The 18763-nt window shown below is 49.8% G+C and overlaps 1 protein-coding gene across 1 annotated transcript; it reads right to left on the reverse strand.

Moving 5' to 3' along the window:
• Positions 1–1387: 1387 nt before the first annotated feature.
• ABCG8 (ATP binding cassette subfamily G member 8) lies at positions 1388–18651 on the reverse strand. The gene is made up of 13 exons (XM_008699813.2): positions 18589–18651; positions 13910–14011; positions 12671–12821; positions 9172–9410; positions 8561–8693; positions 8196–8465; positions 5855–6017; positions 5681–5764; positions 4596–4795; positions 4078–4154; positions 3077–3344; positions 2009–2136; positions 1388–1923 (listed from the first exon to the last, which is right to left on the reverse strand). Exons 1-13 carry the CDS (start codon positions 18649–18651, stop codon positions 1786–1788), a joined length of 2016 nt encoding a protein of 671 aa, XP_008698035.1. The 3' UTR covers positions 1388–1785.
• Positions 18652–18763: the final 112 nt, after the last annotated feature.

Here is an 18763-nt window from a genome sequence, read left to right on the forward strand (position 1 = left end):
AACACCTACCTACAAAATGCTTATGAATTACCGAAGAAGGGACTTGGCTGCGGAGAGGCCTGCCAGACACCCCTGCGATCAAGTGATCCAAGTAAACATCTTCAGTATGGGACAAACTGCAATCTTCACCACCAATAAGACACAGCAAGAAGGGTGTGTCACTTCTGCGACATCTCTGCCAAAGGAAATCCATGTGACATCCCACTAAATTCATGATCTGAATTTCATCATGAAAATATACCGAAGTCATATCGAGAGCTATTCTGCAAAATCTTCAAGTGTCAAGGTCACAAAAGTCAAGGAAAGTTGAGGACTGTCCTAAACTGAAGGAAACCAAAGAGAATTGACACCTAGATCTGCTCAGTCCTTTTGCGATGAACGACCTTGTCAGAACATTAGTGAATCTTGAATTGGGCCTGCCCATTGGACGGTGGCAACGTAACAATGCCGTGATGGGCCATGGTATAACGTAGCAGTATAAGTGCCTGGAGTTTCCTGGTATACTGCAGAGGTGTGTGTGCTAGAGAACAGCTTCTCAAACTCGGGTACACAAATCTTTGAAAAATGCAGATTCGGATTCAGTTGGTCTGGGTGGAGTGTGCGTTTCTGCCTGTCTAACCAGCTCCCAGGTAAGGCCCATGCTGCCTGTCCAGAGCAGGAATAGGAAGGGCCTAGGGAACCTGGGGTGAACGTTTACTGTTTGCCTCCAGATACTTACCTTCCTCCTTTTTTGGCCCCAGACTCTGGTGTTTCCTTTGGGAACAATCTGCCCCCCGCCATGTACCAGTTTTGGGTCGGGTGGTCTTCAGTGCTCAGGCAGTGAGGCATGCAACCTGGGCTTGATCTAGCCCATACCCTGGCCGCTGTGAAAGGTTCAAGGCTGGTCCTCGGACCCAGCCAGGGCCAGTGAGATGCAACTCGAAGAGGCCTGGCTGAGCTGGCACAGCCTCTACAGCCATCTTCATCTTCTGGAGCCTTCCTGGAATTCCAAGCTGTACAGTGGCTCGGTACGTGCCTTTTGCCCTCCGATTCCTAAGGTTTCCAAAGCTTTCTGACCCCCCCCACGTGACTCCACCACATAGTGGTCATGTGACCTTACTTAGTAGCAAACTGAATTTTTACCTCAGTTTTGTCATTTATAAAATGGGATACCACCCACCTCAAAGGGTTGAGAACTATATACTGTCATCCACATAAATAAAGTGTTTTGAGCTGTACGTGGTATACAGTAGGTGTTCAATAAATTTTTAATTGTTCCGTTTGGTTTTTGGAACCGATGATCCCACACAATAAGAAAGGATGGCATCTCACTGGTATGTCTTAGGTCATTTTCTGTATTAAGAGTGACTTAACACAAGAGTTTGGGGAGCCCGGAAGATAAGGCCAAACATTTCGCTAGGCAATGTTATTGTTTCCTCTGGATCCAGGACTTCTTGCATAGCCTACTCAATTCATACCTAACTTGCACCCATCCTGCACTGAGTTGCCTATATAAATACATATGAAAGGGAAATAAATTAGCAACATTGTAGGTGTCCCCAAGTTCGGTTTTTACTTTCCCAGGAATTTCAAGTTCTGGCCAGTGAGCAGAAATCCCTTCTACTGTCTTTATTCTACTGCCATCCTGTGGCCAGCCTGTGCCACTGCAGTGCTGAGGGCGGGTGTAGCTGAGCTCCCTGTGCCATCCTCCTGGTGCCTGGGATGGGGCTCCTTGGGAGGAAGGAAAGGAGTGAAGTTGAAGGGTCTCCTCAAGTCCCCACCAGCAAGCAGGAGCCTGGGCATGAATCACCAGTCTTGATCTGATTTCTGTTTGATGAACCTCAGGGCCCCATAGTACAGGATCATGAAGCCACCGCCGATGCCAATGAGGATGAAGTAGATGGCGTAGAGTGGGTACGAGTTCAGGCCCATGGAACTGAGAATCTGGGGACACACACCTCAGTGAACTCACTGAGAAAACATTCAGATGGATGTTATCTATTTAAAGTTGAAGGCCTCAGCTACTTACTACGTCTCCCGGGATAGAGATGGTGAAGTTGCCGACTGGCATGTGGTAAGTGTTCCCTTTAAACTGAATCTGCATCAGCCCTTCAAAACACCAGCGGAGAAAGGAGACTTTGGAGATCCAAGCGGGCACTGGAGACAGTGAGAGCCATGTTATTCACACAGGCTAACCACCTGCTCCCTGGGAAGCCCTCCCGAACTCAGGGCCCTGGCGGCTCTGCCTCCAGGTGGCAGGAGGGCAGGGAGAGGGCGAAAGGGCCAGAGTGACAGCTTGGGACATGGAGTGGAGTGGAGGGGGCCAGGTGGCTGAGGGGGTCACCACATGTTGGATCGATAACAATTTGAGAGAGTAATGTATTAGGTATCCCAGCATGTGCTCAGCTTCATGGAGGCACAGCTGAGATTTCTGAGTCTGTGCCCTGATCCCACAGGAGTATCACAGGGCCAGGAGCAGGAGGAAGGAACAAGCCCAGCTTGGCTGGTCAGGAGAAGAGAGCAGCCATGGAAGCTGGGGAGGGGCTGGACAGCGCCCTACAGAGAACAGCCACACAGTCTCAGATGTGCGTGCGTGGAGTGTGTTGGGGACTTCAGAAGAGCAAGGTGGGGGCAGCAGGAAGTAAGCAGCCCCCCACAGGGCCTGAAAAAAGCAATGACATGGATTTGCACCTTACAAAGTGCCCTCTGCATGGGCTAGGGTTGAGAGGGACACAGAAGGACCAAGGTCACAACCACTGCAGTGGTCTGAGACCTGACAATAAGGCCAGGGGTGGGAGATCAGGCAAGCGGACATTCCAGAAAGATGTGGGAGGCAGAACAAACCTGGCTCACTGGTGAATGTGGAGAGTGAGGGAGAGTCAAGGGTGACCTCCAGGTGTCAGCTGGGGGATATAAGAAGGCGCCATCTGCACCCTCTCATAGCGTCATTCCTTTGACAAGCAGGACAGTCGGCTCTTAGAAAAACCAGGCTTAACTTGGATCTAAATGGTGAGTTCTCATCCCCAGATGAAAGCAGGCTTCATCCAGCACCAGAAGGCCGCAAAAAGCTTGACAAGGGGAGGGAAGCAGGCCTTACCTGTCCACAGGTTGTCCAAGCTTATCATGAAGCCCCCGGTGAGGTAGAAGGAGTTGTAGAGAGCGTTGCCGAAGAAGGAGGATGTATGGAATGTGGGGAGCAGGGCAGCGGCACCCAGGGCCATGATCCTGCAGCAGTAGACCGCCAGCCACACAAGGAGGAAGTGCAGCAGAAAGGGCTCGAGGCTTGGGCGCAGGTTGGCCAGCCAGTAGGTGGGCATCCCATAGATGATGATGTAGACACAATGCTCCGGAAGCTCCCCTAGGATCTGCAAAGAACAGCCCTTGTAAGGATGGGGAGCTAATGCCTTCACTGTCATTGTTCGTTCGATGTTTAAAGATAATAATCCTCCATGATGCCAACCTTCCCTGCCCCTGATGATCAGGCTGGAGCAGGAGGGCTGGCGGGCGCGGCTGTGGGACCCTGGAATAAGAGCTCCCTGCTGGTTTCCCCCTGTAGACGCCATGGGCTCCACCTGGGACAGTTCAGAGCAGTTTTCCCCAGGGAGGCCGTGTGGCCTGGTGAAAATGGCAGTGAGGTACTGTTCTCCTGTTTCAAGTTCCCATCCTGCCTGCCGAAACCTAACAGCTGTGGGGCTTTGAGACAGCTGCATAACCTCTCTGAGCCTCCGCTTCCTGGAAATCAGGGTAATAACACTTGCCGACCTGCTTCCTGGAGATGTCGTGAGATCAGAGAGCTGAAATATGCTGGATGTTTCCCACTTTTTTTGTTGTTGTTGTTTCTTTTTTTTTTTTTTTTTTTTAAGGTTTCTGCTGACCAGGAAAGTGTCATTCCTAGTCCACAGTCCCAGTCTGCTGGTAAATGTTTTAAAAATATCAAGTCTCTGAAACTCCCCTAGCAGATGTGACTTCTGTAACCACAGATGATGCATGGCCCCCCGGTTCAGCAAAATACTTCTCTTGAGCTTTTGTACAATGCAGTGTAGCTTTCTCTGCCCCTGCCCCCCACCTGGTTACTTGCTCTCAGCCCTGACCAGTCACCTTGGTAAAGAAATATGGACCAGCAGTGTACAGCCCATCTTCCAGTTCATAGTAAAGCATTGCCCTCTCTGAGTGACCTAAAACAGGGGAGAAAAGGAAAATGAAAGTGACATTAATTTTCAGTGTTTCTGTTTTTGAGTCTCTCTTTGTACAATTATAAATAGTCATATTGACTAAATGTCTTCTATTTTTAAAAAACAGGCAGAGTTAAACCATCCTAATTTAGATGTTTGTGATTCTGTGACTTGTGCATTGCTGTCAAGTATAATTCCTGCTATAATAGGAATGCCTAAGACTCCTGGGTAATCTGCTTTCATTTGCATAGTAATATTAATGTGCGAACATTAAAAACAATCATCACCTTTTGTTTTGCAATCATGATGAAACTATTCAGCACACCCATTCTCCCCAGCAGTTCAGAGGAACACAGGCTGGCTTTGGACCAGCTTAGAGGGGTGACCAACACCGTGCCCTCTGGCTGTTTCAGGTGTGGGTCACAGAGAGCAAGCCACACTCACATTTGGCAATGACATCCAGGACCACGTTGAAAGGGATGAGAGCTCCAATCATGAACAAGAGGGCAGCCGTGTCTGTGAAGGAGAGCTTGATGGCCCCGTGGCCGTAATAGAGGAACCCGATGACCAGGGACATCAGGCAGGCCTCTGCTCCATGGATAAGGAGAGTTGGCAGGTCTCGGAAGTCGTTGAAAATCTGACGACTTACAAAACAAAAGGTGCCAAAGGAACAACATATACCAGCCCTGTCACGCTGGCAATGTCATGTAATCTCTGCAAGGCTCTCTTTTCTCAACTATAAAATGGGAATAGCACTACGCCCTCACAAGGACTGTGAGGCTCAAATGGGATCACTGATGAAAGCATCTGTGTCACACTAGTTATACAATAAATAATTTACTTTATTGTCAACGTATCAGCTGTGCAATTTCACTTAAAGACATTATCCTAAGGAAATCACCAATCAGGTGTGTAAAGACATATGTACAAGGATGGTTGCTGCAGCGTTACTTGTCATAGCAAAAGCCTGAAAAAAACCGGACCATCAATAAGCACTTAGCAGGGAAATGAATTATGGCTAGATTGGAATGCTGAAGAAGACCTAACCAGATGAGAGGTAGAGACCTATTCTATATGAGGCCAAAAACAAAAAAATGGTTACAGAACAATATGCAGAGTATGATCCCCTTTATGTATTAAAATGTTGTGTGCATGGGAGGATCTAGAAACATTCACACCAAACACATGGGTCTGGTTTTCTCTGAGGGCTGATGTGACAGGTAACCTTCCTTTTCCACTTGAGTTTCTCCGTATCGTCTGAATTTTTCACCACAATCCTATGTAATTTCTCCGATCATCTGGCCAGTAAGGACACTTTGATTTTGTTTAAAGAATAAAAGTAACAGGAGTGTTCTGTATTGCACAGAGGGCTAGTGCTGGTCTTGATTGATACTGGTTTTTAAAAATGATTCCTCCTCTTGCTTTCTCCTTCAAATTCACTTTAGATAGAAAGGGCTTAATTGGATACAACAAAGACTTGTGGGGCAGGGCTGGTGGTAGTGGGATGAAATGGCGGATCGGATAATTACCGGATCAGCATGGTAAACTGCTGCACAGGGCCGGGCAGCTCAGTGGGAGTCGGGGGCTGGTCGGTGTCCTGGGGGACGGCCCGGCTGTCAAGAAGCAGAGTGTGTCATGGGGTGTGGGGGCGGGCTGCCTTCTGCAAAGAGCTCTCCACCCAGAGCCACCCTGGCCTGCCTTACCTCTCTGCACAAGTGCCCTCACCCAGCGCCCTCGCCTCCGCTCTCCAAAGAAAGTCATCGAAGCCACGAACTTTTTCTCGAAACAAGGTCGCAAGGGACTGAGCCTTCTCTCTGGTGGCCACTTCCTGCTCTCTGCTTCGCCTATCGATGCTAGTCAAGTCCACTGTAAGGAGAGGATGCAGGGCCATGTTATCTGTACCTGCTCACGGGTGAGGAGCTTGATGCAAGGCCAGTTCACAATGCTGGTTAGCCCTTGGGGGCTCCAGGACATGCTCCCCACCCTCTGAGAATGGACTATGAAGTGATGAGCAGAGCAAAGAGAGGCAGAGAGACACTCAGGGCTGGCCTCCCACCCTGCTGGACCTGGCCACATCCACTTCAGGGGAAAGTCTGCTGCAGGGGAAGGGCAACGCCAGAGCTCTGTGGGTCCTAGCCCCCAACCCAACACCCAGGCTCATTACGGGGCCATCCCTAGGACAGAAAGTAAGACATTAGACCTTTGGAGCCAAAGGTCATGGCACAATTATACCCTGGCTCCAACTCAAACCATTTGAGAAGCTTGAGATGAGGACTCAGCCTCTCTGGTGTGCCTGCCCATGGGGAGAAGGTAGCTGGCCATGAGGCAGCTGGGCAGTCTGGGCACCTGGAAGTTCTAGTTGTCAGTGTAAATTAGTAATCTGGCTCCCCAAGCAGCCTGCCTAAAAGGGGAGAATGTTTTGGCTGGAAGATGCCAGTGTCTGGACAACTGTAAATAGAGCTGTCACTGCCCTCCATGTTACTTGCGGGAAGCATCTGGGAGCCCCAGCCATAGCTCTACTCTCATGGGGTTCCTGCAATGTCAGAAAGACACACCCACCCAGTCACAACCAGGGCCCTCCTGAGCCCAGCTTTACTCCAGGCTGGAGGGTGGTTCTCCTCCGACTATTCCTTCTCTTAACCTCTGTCTCTTCCCTCCTGCCATCTTCAGGACATGTCCCAAGGTAGGATAATGTCCAGGAGGAGTCTTTGTAAAATGCAATATGTCTCCTCAGTGTACAAGCCTATAGCTTGGAACACCAGACTCTCTGCGTACTGCCAGACCCTGTACCCCAGAGAGGTAGGTGGTACACAATGACAAAACAATAAATGACAAAAATAATAAAGAAAAAGTTTTTTTCAGGTCTGTTATGGACATCTGGCTTCTGGTAACCTCCCTCTGGGGTTCATACACATTGCTCCCCGTGGCCTGGTTGACAGGTGTCCTCTATGTGAGTTCACACAGTGTGAGTGCACAAGGGCTGGCAGGCTGGAGAGAGCGGCCTGTCCTCCTGGGGAGAGGGATGGACAGTGGATGCTGGGAGGAGGATGTGGGCCCAGGACCAGAACTCAGGGAGGGGGCCAGATATACTGGCTGTGAGTCCCAGTTCTGTGCCTTACAAGTTCTGTGCAAGGGGTTTAACTCTTCAGACTTTGGTCTTCTCATCTGTAAGGATGGAGATGACCCTGGCAGGGCTCTTAGGGTCCAAGGGACACTCTCTGGAGCTTGGTGCCTTTGGGCCCAGTGTCTGCCCTCAAAGACATGGTCCCTGTCGTCATGGTTATTGGTGAGGCCCTTGCTACACTGGGCCATCTTGGGAGGAAGGCTGGGGCTCCAGGTGACATATTAGACAAGCCATAGCTACTGCCTCCCCCAGCGCTGGTGAAGCTGTGCGGCCTGGCCAGCAGCCACAGCACGCTTCAGCATTCAGGATGCAGGCATCTGCTTTCAGGTCAGGCACCTGTAAAGACAACTGTCTCCCCAGCAATGAAGAAATTGCTTTACCCTTTCCCAGAGGGCTACATGCTGAGAGCTCAGATCCCCAAGCAGAAAGGCCTCTCTATGCTGACAGAGCAACTTTCCTATCTAAAGATTCATTGACCAAGACCTCCAAATGGCCCTGAGCTCCCTGTGTCCTGGGGCCCCCTCTACCACCCAGCGCCTTCAGACTCTCTGCTTCTTTGGGGGCACCAGGGCACAGCTTTAAGATTTCCTGGTGGCCTCCTGACCTTCGGTATCCTAAGTTTCCCTACAGAGTCTGAATAAAGACCACAATTCTAGAAATTGATCCAAACCCTCTTGGATTCTATCTCCTTTAGCCATTGGAATTCTCATAGGCTTATCTATCATGCACAGGAGGATAGCTATGTCAGAGCTGCTTTATTCAGGCCCTCATTTCTAGCATTTGATACTTGGCAAAGGGACACATGTTCTACAGCCCGCTCTGCCTGCCCCCCTTTCAGGTCCTGCTCCCCCGAAACCTCCGAGTTTCCCTCCCGACTCTCTCCACCAGGCCCTGGCGGGGCAGGGTGCCCAGCAGCTCACCGTAGAAGTCGGCAGGGTTGCTGTAGCGAGGACAGGGGTGGCCGATGGCTGTGAAGTACTGCACCATGTGCTGGGCTGCCCCCAAGTAGATGGTGCTGCCGGACGTCATCAGGAGGACCAAATCAAACAGCCTGAAGATGTCCGACCGAGGCTGGTGGAGGGAGATGAGCACCAACCGGTTGCCCTTGGCCAGCCGGGACAGGGTTTTCACCAGGTTGTGGGCCGTGAAGCTGTCGAGCCCGGAGGTGGGCTCATCCAGAATGAGGATTCCTTCCCAGCGGAGAGAGGGGCCTGGTGAGCCGGCAGGACTCCGGCTGGCCAGGGCCCAGCCAGGTGGGCGCCGCGCCCCCCCCTCACGCCCTCACCTGGATTCCACAGGAGCTGCACTCCGATGCTGACTCTGCGCCGCTCGCCCCCCGACACGCCCCGCACGTACGCGTTGCCCACGCGCGTGTTGGCGCACTGGCGCAGGCGCAGCTCCGCGATCACGTCGTCCACCTGCGGAGGAGGGCCGGGGTTTAAACACCCGCGCTGCCCGCCCGGCTCGGGGCCGTGCGGCTGCTGTCCCGGGGCATAAGGCGCCTGCCCCTCCGAATGGGTTTGCGCTCCAGCTTTCACTGCCGCACGCAGTGTTTGTTCCTGCTTTCTTTCAGCACGTCCTGAGCGGCTCCCACGCGCAGGGCACGGCGCCATGTTGGAAACGCGGCCGCGACCTGGGGACATGACAACTGGGCTCTCTGCCCACACGGAGGACAGGAAAACAGGTAGAGAGACACTCCTCACGCATTTTGTCCTGTGCCGTGAAGGGAACGGGCCAGGGATCAGGCGGCTTACACAGGAGCTGAGCGTAGGGTTGGAAAGATGGTGAGCTGGGCTGCTCAGACTCGACCTGTGGTTGGGCCCTGAGGCAGGGAGGGAGGGTGGGTGATGGGAAGGATGTCGTGGCTTCTTGGGGTCACCAGAGTTAGGTAGTTACCCTTTCGTCACGCTGAGCCTGGGAGAAGGTTCTGGGCAGGCGTAGCTGGGCAACAAAAGCCAGGGTCTCGCGGACGGTTAGATTGGGGAGCAGCTGGTCGTGCTGGCGCACATGGGCCACATACTTCCTCACCAGCTGAGGCGTGCTGAGCTGCCCGTTGATCCAGATTTGGCCAGACTTAATTTTGCCGCCATGGTCCCTGCCGGTGATCACGTCCAGCAAAGAGACTCTCCCACAGCCTGTGAAGCCACCAGAGACATCCTGAGAGCAAGAGCTGCGGGGGGCCAGCCTGGAAGCCACGGCAGCCCACACACTCTCTAGCCATCCTGGACTGCACCGTCCTTGCAGAAGTGACTAGCTCCTAGGGAAAGTGGCCCAGCTTTTGCTTCCAGGTGGGGCAGTCCCAGCACCTGGAGTTCCAGGCCTTTCACCCGCAGCCAGTTTGAGCATCAATGGGGAGCTGGAGGCACGTTGACGCTGGGGGGGAGGGGGGAGGTTCAAGCCAGTTAGCCAGGGGCTGCATGGCAGGAGAGGGCTGGAGTCCTGGCCCTGGCTGTGCCTGAAGCAAATGCCCTTTTCCATCTCTAATAAGTCCCTCTCTCTCTCTCTCTCAAGCAAGGCTGGTGTTAATTGCATTATGAAGCTTAACTATTTTTGGGTGGTAAATGTGCCAGCAACATTGGCTCAGAAGCTGGGTTTGTGGGAAGGACTAATTTTGGAAAATTAATAGGGTGTTTTTAAAAAATATTTATTTATTTTAGAGGGAGGAGCGAGTGGGGGGAAGCGCAGAGGGAGAGGGAGAGAATCTCAAGCCAACTCCCAGCTGAGCAAGGAGCCCAACATGGGGCTTGATCTCACAAATAGGGTGTTTTTTAAAAATGCAAAACTGGAACTTATTTTCGGAAATAAGGAAAAAATAGAGGAATAATAGATGTGGACATGATTTTAAAACAAAACCACAGTATACACATGTGTATTTCTCTGTATCTGTCTTTCTCCTATTTTTATCAGTGATACTTTTTACTCTCTCTAGAAAAAGTGATCTGTTGCCCTAAGTTAACACCATCCACCTCTGAGTGACCGCGATTGCTATTGATTTGGGGAAGTGTCAGATTGGAATCAGGTTTCCAGAAGCATTTGATGAGACTCTTTGACAGCCATTTAAGCTGTGAATGCCATTTGGGCTGCAGCTGTGAGAACACCTTGCAGACAGCTAGGGATGAGGCTCTATGTCTCATTCCCCTCATTCCCCCAGAGGGTTTGGTTTCTTTACTATCAATTTCTTTCAGGAGCAAATTTTCCAACTTGTTTTCAAATAAGGAAAGTGTCAATACACAAATGTAACCACCCCTCCTCGCCATATGCACATGCTTCCTGCAAGAAGCCCCATGCCTCCAGTGCAAAAAACAAAACTCAGGAAGCCTCCCCAATAATCCTTCTGCTTACTGACCAGAGGCTCACACAGTAGAAAGGGACCTGCATGCTGCCTCCCAGGTACCCCTCATTCAGGGTCGCTGAGAACATAAATGGAGCAAAATAGCCAGGAGAGAAACCAGAGGGGAGGGCTCTGGTCCTGTTCCCTACCGAGCCTCAGACATCAGATCCAGGCTCTGAGTAGCAGGGGACTTTGTCAACATTTATAGATACAGTGGGATTCCCAATCCGGGAGTGTGAAGGCCACATTTCCTAAACACTTTATGAGAGGTATGGGTGGCCTTTCCCATGGAGACCACCTAGTGCAACTGGGGAGACCTTCTGTGGACCAGGAAAAAACACCAAAGGCATTCAAGAGCCTTAAAAAATGGCAGGAGTCTCCAATTAAGTAAATTCATTCATTGGAAAACAACTTTGTCACTACTGCTGATTCTCCAGAAGCAGCCAAAGTGTCTGGGACTGTTAAATTTTATAAATTATGCTGAGCATTCATTCATTCTTCATTCTTTCTTAAGTGGAGTAAGAACCACAGGATGTGTAATTGATAAATCTTTCTAAGAAATCATTTAGGGGCACCTGGGCGGCTCAGTCGGTTAAGCAGCCGACTCTTGATTTTGGCTCAGGTCATTGATCTCAGGGCCCCCTGGCGGCGGCCCCACACTCAGTGGGGAGTCACCTTGAGGATTCCCACCCCCGCCGCCCCTCCTCGCACCCCCCCCAAATAAATAAATCTTCAGAAGAAATCATTTAAATAATTTCAGTCAAGTAAACATGAAGCTAAACAGCCTTGAACCAAGAGTCAGAAATCCTGGAGACTGCTCACTCTATCCAAACTTCACTTTCCTCAGGGATGCTAACAGCTATAGGGGCAAGTGTAGGGAGTATTAATTGTGATGACTCAGGCTTTGTGGAAGTGCCTCCACGGGGCCCACAAATCCCCCAGATTCTCAGTTCACGAAGGAAAAGCAGATACAACAAGAAAAGCCACCAGGAGTTACAAAAATAAAATTGGCCTATGAAGTGACTTCTGTTTTCTTGTTTAAATCAGAATTGCAGAGGCAGTGCCAAAAGTGGGCAGGACTTGACCTGTGGGTGTTACTTAAGTTACAAAGTGCATTGACACACATTATCTTATTTGATCTTTGGTTAGACAATAAATAGAATTTCCCTATCAGAAGACTAAAAATTTGGAGATGTTCAAAAGTTCAGTAATCTTCTGGAAATGATTAATTAAAAGGTATAACGTGTTCTCATACCATGTGAAAGAAACGCCTTGATCTGAGAATCAGAAGACCAAAGTTCTAGTTCCAGCTCTACATTAAATATATGTCCTTAGGTGAATCACTCACTTTCTCTAGACTTTAGTCTCCCCATCTGTTGAATGAAGGTGTACATGTGTTGAGGGGAAGCAGGAGGACACTCTAGAGATATGGATAACGTAGAATACTGATAATTTAAAAACCCTTCTTTAAAGAGGCTTTCAAACTGGTAAGGAGAAAGAAAGGTAGAATACATTGAAGAGCATGAACTTTGTTCTCTGAGGCCTCATTCACCTCTGGTGTTGTATAATTTTAAGTTTGCCTTGCAGAAGTGACTCTGAGGCACTCCAAGAATCTGGATCTTTGCAGGTGGTTGAAGGCTGCGCTAAGACTTGGCCTCTCTGAGAAGTCGGAGTTGCAGCAGGGGCTGTGCTTACCCAGTTGTGAGTGAATGAGTGAATGTCCCTGGTGGTGGAGGGGTCCCCTGAGAAGAACCTTGAATTCTGAAGCTGCCTGATGATCTTGGAAAGGCTGTTGCTTTGTCTCCATGTTAGGTGTTAACTAAGGACCAAGTCCTGGATGCAGCTTCAAGAGGCACACTCGTGATTCCTAATGATGGCGACTACCTGAGAGCTAGTAAATGGAGGAACTGGAATTTGAACCCAGGTCTGTCTGACTCAGAACCTGTGCTCTCACCCACTCTGCTATGCTGAGGGTTCTGTGAGAAGCAACCATCTGTCTGAGGGTCCAGTTTGCTTTCCAGGAGAGACAGAACCCATCGCCTCACTATTTGCCCTTAGTGGTACCTGAGCTCCCTATGATGGCCAGCATCTGCCCACTCCTCACTTTGAAGCTTAGGTTTTGGATGCCCAGCTCACAAGAATCCTTGTGAGATGTCCAAGGCATCTGGAACTGAGCCAGCTTCTTAAACCAGGGCACCTGGGAGTCCATGTCCACCTGTGGGGAGACATTGGAAGGTTCCTCAGAGAGCCGAGTGGTCAGAGGGTTTCAGCACCTTCTGTTCAGCTCTGTATAGGAGGCATCCTCCTGCTGATAGACAGCAGGATGAGGGGCCCACACCAAGATTTTATCAAACATGGAGGCGGAGCCCATGTTGAGGTCCTATGCCGAGAACCTGAAGCTACCATTTGTAAGTCTGAAGCTAAGACAGGCGAAGCATTTACAATAGCAGAACAGAAAGGAAAATACAACATAAAATGATGTCTTCACTTGATAATAGGTTACTGATTTACTAATGATTTATTAAGTGTTTACTATGTACAAGGCATTGTGTAAATCTCTGTCAAGATCACACAACAAGTGGCAGAGCAGAGAAAGGTTATGGTGTGCCGCATTAGCTTGTCCTAACTCACAGGAAGCCAGGGTTGGGCCTCTGAGGTTCAGCATTCGAATCCCTAGCGTGTTCCACCTGGACTGCCTGGGGTTTGCCCCCAAGAGGGTCTGGGAAATGGAAGTCTTGAATCTGACCAGAGGTTCTTGAAAGCCTCTGAAAGGCCAGCAGTCCTTGAATTCTGTCTTATTAGGACAGTATATTTTGCAAACGAATAACAACAACAAAGCACAAAACTAGTGAAGCCTTAAAGAAGTCTATAGAGTGGTGTCGTGGCATTGTTAATTTCTTAGTTTTGATTGTTTTGCTCTGGGTATGCAAGATGTTAACATTAGGGGAAGCTGGACAAAGGGTATATGGGAACTCTTTACTATTTCTATAACTTTCCCAAAAGTCTAAAATTATTTCAAAATCTGAAGCTAAAAAAAAGTTTGAGAGATTTTCCCCCCCACGGGTTCACATAATTTATGTTTTAACAAAGGTCTCGTTCTCTTATGCTGTCAGCCTCCAGCTACATTATGCATACCTGAGGGAGTCCTGTACATTCACCCAACGTGTGAAGCATCAGTGTGGCCTGGACTTTGTCCTTGAGGGCAGAGGGCCCTCAGGGTGGTCTCATCCTTACCTTCCACTTGGGGAATCATTTGACCTTCCCTGCCCACTCCTCCCACCTTGTCCTCAGGTGTGCTTCTACCTGGTAGCTGAGATCTCGGACCTCCAAGGTGTTGGACTGGCCGCTGTAGGTGAAGTACAGGCTGTTGTCACTTTCGGAGGAGAACAGGCTGTCCTGGAGGCCCTGCTGGTAGACATGACAGGTGAGGGGCTCCTTCAAAGGCTGCTGAGCACTTAAGAGAAACCAGGGAGGAGACCCAAGAGGTGAGAGCAGCAGCTAGTGTGGTTGAGATCCAGAATTGGGAAGACATGGGCTTGGGCAGGCGGAGCCCAAGGGCTCTGAGAAAATGGGAGCATCCGTGAGGGCAAATCTTTCCTTCCCTGCAGAGTGTGCTGTGGGGCTTCCCTCCAGCACAGCTCTTGGCTCCAGAAAACTCAATCTCAGATTGGTGGAGCCTGGACCCAGACTCCTGACTGGAGAGAGCTTCGTAAGCTGCTGTGCTCTGGGGATACCTGAGCTGGGGGTTGACCTTAACTTTTCTCTTCCCTGCCTCTGGCGTACTGTCTTCTAATGCCAAACAGCATCCACGTACCTGGCATGTGAGAGGAAATAGCTGTCAAAAAGCTAATGCTCAATATTTGGAAGACACCATCCTTGGAAAAGTTGCATCTTATTCTCATGTGGAGTTTTGCACAACAAAGCCATTCAAAATGCGGTTGGGAGATTTCAGAGAAAGTCCCTATCATCCTCATGGTCATCTTGATGCTGTTGTTGAAGTGATGCTATTTTTGGACCTCAGGTAAATCAGTGTTTCATGGTATCAGCTGATACCTTTGGTATTAGCCATCAGCAGATCTGAATTCCTTCTGTTTTATCAGTTCAATCATTTAAATCATTGAGGCCCCCAAAAAGAAGAACCTGCCTAGGAAGGTTTCAATTTTTTAATGGATACAGTTTTTCTCTTGTTTCTTAGTGCAGGGAAAAGTGTGTTTATTAACAAGTTCTAGTTGACTCTGATCTTTCCGCTCAGAGCTGCCCTTCTCACACTGATGCGTTTCTTCAGTCAAGCAAGCAAGCATCGCTACTTACTGGGAGCCCACATCATGCTGCAGGTTTGGAGTTTGGAATGTGACACAGACGGTCTCTGGGAAGCTTAGACTTTTTTTTTTTTTAATTGAGGTAAAATTGGTATATAACATTATATTAGTTCAGGTGTGCAACACAACAATTCCATATTTTGTACACTGCAAAGTGGTCACTACAATACATCTATTTACCATCTGTCACCGTGCAAAGAAGCGTAGGTTTTAATGAATGGGACAGGTGGTTAGGATGGAGCAAGACAGGCCAGGTGTAGAGGGAGGCTGACCTCAAGCATCCATTCAGGGTATATTTACACTGTGTACACAGTGCCTACCTGTGCTTTGTGTGAAAATAAAATCCAAAAGTCTCTGTCAAACTTCCCTGTAGTGGTGGAGGTCAGAGGTCCTCCAAAAGGTTATTGCAGCCTGATGGGAGAGCAGGGAAATCAGTACAGGTGACAGTCTGCGGCAGCAGCTATGAGTAAGTAATCCCCAGAGTGCCAGGGCAGTATGGAAACCACAGACCGTAGCTACTTATCTTGTCTAATGTTAGAACTGTTACCATAAAGATCTAAATTATACAGAAAAACCTGGGAAAGATGAACTCCTCATTTAGCAGAAGGGCCATCTCTGGGGAACAGAGAGGAATACAAGAGAGAAGGTTACAGGGGAAGGTGAGGGGAGCGAGCTTCAGAGCTCTTGGTAATTACTGGTGTGCATGAGAGTTCAGTACTCTATAAACTGATCAGTCTGAAATATTTCAAAATATGTTTTCCAAGTGAGAGAGCAAGCCCATGCATAGAACTCCAGAATACTACTCCCACCTTGCCAAGAATATTACTCCCCTCAGTTGCCGGTGCCTCCAAGGCAGGAGCTGGCTGTGGAGATGGAGGAGGGCCCAGGGTCTGTGCCCTCAGAGATGGAGGAGATCTCTACTGGGGGAGATCCAGGGCAGCTAAGAAAAGGGCTGTATTCCGGGCAGGTCAGCTCTGCACCTGACCTCACTCACCACTTCTGCCACCAGCACTCACACTGCTTAGTTTTTCCATTTAATTCTGTTAAACTATCAGAAATTCTAGCAATTATAGAGAGATTCATTGGGGCTAACATGCATCCTATTTGTTTATAAAAAAGTAAATGTCTGTCGGATGGATATGAAGTCGATTGGTGTAAGATATGAGTTAGCTCAGAAATTGCTTCTGTGAACAAACACCTGGCCAAAAGCTACCCAGGTTAGATTTCAGGTGGGGGGGGGGGTCGCTTAGGAAAGGAGGTCGGACATTTTGAGGTCTGGAGTATTATATGCAGGTGACCTTATGCCCAAGTGGGTTCTGCTTTCCAGATAAGTGCTTTGAAAAGGTGGAGGGTGCTGGGGCCCTGGGGAAAGAGGCGTCAGAATGGGAAGACAGATGAGAGAGGTGCTTCCTGCTCCTGGGGCTGTGGGCTGTACCCCTCCCCCTAGGCTAAGTAGTCAGGCGCAGGCCGGCCAGGGACCTCATCCACCATCTAGGGACTGTACCTTCCTGGAGCTGCACAGGCAGGGTGACTTTCAGAGGAAGAGGATTCGTTGCTGGGTTGGGGATGGCCTCTGTTCCATTTGAAATATTTCCTTGGCTCCCAGGAAGGATTTGTTAGACTCTTCCTGAGGTTTTGACAAATTCTCTGTATTTTTCAAATACTTAAATATCTATTCAGCTGACATCTTAATCAGTATGACTGTCAGAACATCACTTGAATTTCTGACAGGTGACACCCAAAAAAGCAAAGGCAGGTTTATTTGTAGGTAACCTGCTTGGCTCCTGCTGGGCTACATTGTAATTTCTCCTTGTATTAATTTCTGATCAAATTCCTGTCAGAAGCATAGATTAGAAGGGAACTCAGGGAGCACAGAGCCCACGTTCCTTACTCTAAGATGAGGAATCCGTGCCCTTGAGTAGTGATGTGCTGAGGACTCAGGGCCTGGCAGAAACATGCAGGGGTTGTTCCTGGCTGAGAGGATGAGCCTGGGCCTTTACCAAAATAGTCAGACCAGATCTCACACATCTTTGCCCCGAGAACTGGCCCCTCTTGTCCTCCTCTGGCTATGCTTTTGGCCATGGACGGAGGAGTCTGGGCCAAGAGCACTTGCCACTCCAGGTGCCCCAGGCCAGAGGGGCATTTGTCTGTGGAGTGTAAATGGAATGTGGGTGGGCAGGATGGCATGACCACATAGGGGTGTGTGAGTCACGTGTGGGGCTAGGGTTGGGCAGAGAAGGGGGACAGGCTATAACTTGGTCTGGAAGCTGGCTCCCCTGTGCCACCACGTTGTAGCTGCTGCTCCAAAAGTTTCTAGAATTTCTAAATTTACACCTGGCCTTTCAGGTTGGGAGGAAGGTATGTCAAGATAAGAAAATAGAAACTATTTTAAAGTTCTTAGCTTGACTGGTAACTTTAAAACTTCTAGACATTAGATATGTAGCCCTCATTCTCTTGTTCCAGATGCCTTAAATGTTGGGGGAAGATTGTCACTTGGAACCTTGAGTAACAGGATTGGAGAAAAGGAAATTGGTAATGGTAGGCATCCCTGGATGTTGAATTTGGGCAGTTGTTGGCATCCCATGCTGTGGTGGCTGAATTGTCAGACCTTTTAGGCAGAAAGTGTCCCCAAAGGCACCGCTGACTTTATATCCTATTCAGGCTGTGAGCACTGTAGTCACAGCTCCTGGGAGTCCTTTCAAGGCAAGGACTGGCTGTATTCCCACATCAGAAGTGGCTGTTTGTCACAGCTGCAGGGTGAACTAGGAATGGGCCAGGCTGAAGTCCTGTCCTAGCAACTCAGGGCCGGACTAGGTGGCCTGTGGCCTTCCCTGTTGGGTGTGGAGTCCTCAGACCTTTCTTTTTCTCCCTCCTCCCCATGGCAGGCAAAGACGGCAAGGTCAGTTGGGGTGAGGTGGAGATAGAGGGTGGGCTCCGCCTCCTTTCTGTCTTCCAGTTTAGCCTCCTGCTTCAAATCCCACCCACACCCCGATTTTAGCCAAAGGCCATTTCTCAAGTAAACATTTCTTATGTAAGATAAAGGTGGAGGACTTGTGCCCCAACCTCTCGGCCCCCTGGCTGCTATCTGTCCCTTCCAGCTCTCTCCGGGGTCTTATGTCTGCCTGCTGTAGCAATGTTTTGCACATAAATTCTGATGTTCCCATAAAAGTCGCTTGCCATCCTATCAGTTTACTGCATCTGAGACTCTGAGCTTGACAGACACACAGATGAAGGAGAGACAGCAGAGTCCCTGGTGTGTGTGAACACATTTCTGCTTTGGAGTCTCATTCAGAAAAAGCTCCATCAGGGGCGCCTGGGTAGCGCAGTCGTTAAAGCGTCTGCCTTCGGCTCAGGGCGTGATCCCGGCGTACCGGGATCGAGTCCCACATCGGGCTCCTCCGCTGTGAGCCTGCTTCTTGCTCTCCCACTCCCCCTGCTGTGTTCCCTCTTTCGCTGGGCAGGAAGTGACCTCAGAGTCCCCCTACCCACCCTTGTCTCCTGAATCTCTTCCCCTCAGCCCTCTGATGCCCAGGAAATAGAGTTCTGCTGCCATGTTCTCCCTCTGCTTGTGGTCTTGGCAGTGAGTTAAAGTTCCTGAGGGAGGAAAGAAAAGGTCCCATTCTCTCCCACCCTCCATGACTGAGGTGTCTGCCCATCACTCACGGAGGCATCCTGGGGAGCAGCCCTGTTCCATAGTCCTCTCTCCTCTGAGGGCTTCTCAGCCATGGGGCGCAGCAGTGTCTGTGCCGCTTTGCTGCAGCTTCCTTTCCACCTTAGCTGCTACCCGCCAGCCCCAGTGTTTTGTCTTTCTCAGAGCTGGGCAGTCTTTGGCCCTGGT

Source organism: Ursus maritimus, unplaced genomic scaffold (assembly GCF_017311325.1).
Source record: "Ursus maritimus isolate PB19 unplaced genomic scaffold, ASM1731132v1 scaffold_6, whole genome shotgun sequence".
Lineage (NCBI taxonomy): Eukaryota > Metazoa > Chordata > Mammalia > Carnivora > Ursidae > Ursus > Ursus maritimus.

What these genes read in the sequence shown, in the direction of transcription:
- ABCG8 (XM_008699813.2), bottom strand. Translation starts at nt 18,651, where the DNA reads ATGGCTGAGAAGCCCTCAGAGGAGAGAGGACTATGGAACAGGGCTGCT. An exon ending in AGGCTCAGCGTGACGAAAGG is followed by an intron (nt 8,694 to 9,171) that starts GTAACTACCTAA and finishes CCTCCTCCGCAG; the next exon opens with GTGGACGACGTGATCGCGGA. An exon ending in CAACCCTGCCGACTTCTACG is followed by an intron (nt 6,018 to 8,195) that starts GTGAGCTGCTGG and finishes CTCTCCTTACAG; the next exon opens with TGGACTTGACTAGCATCGAT.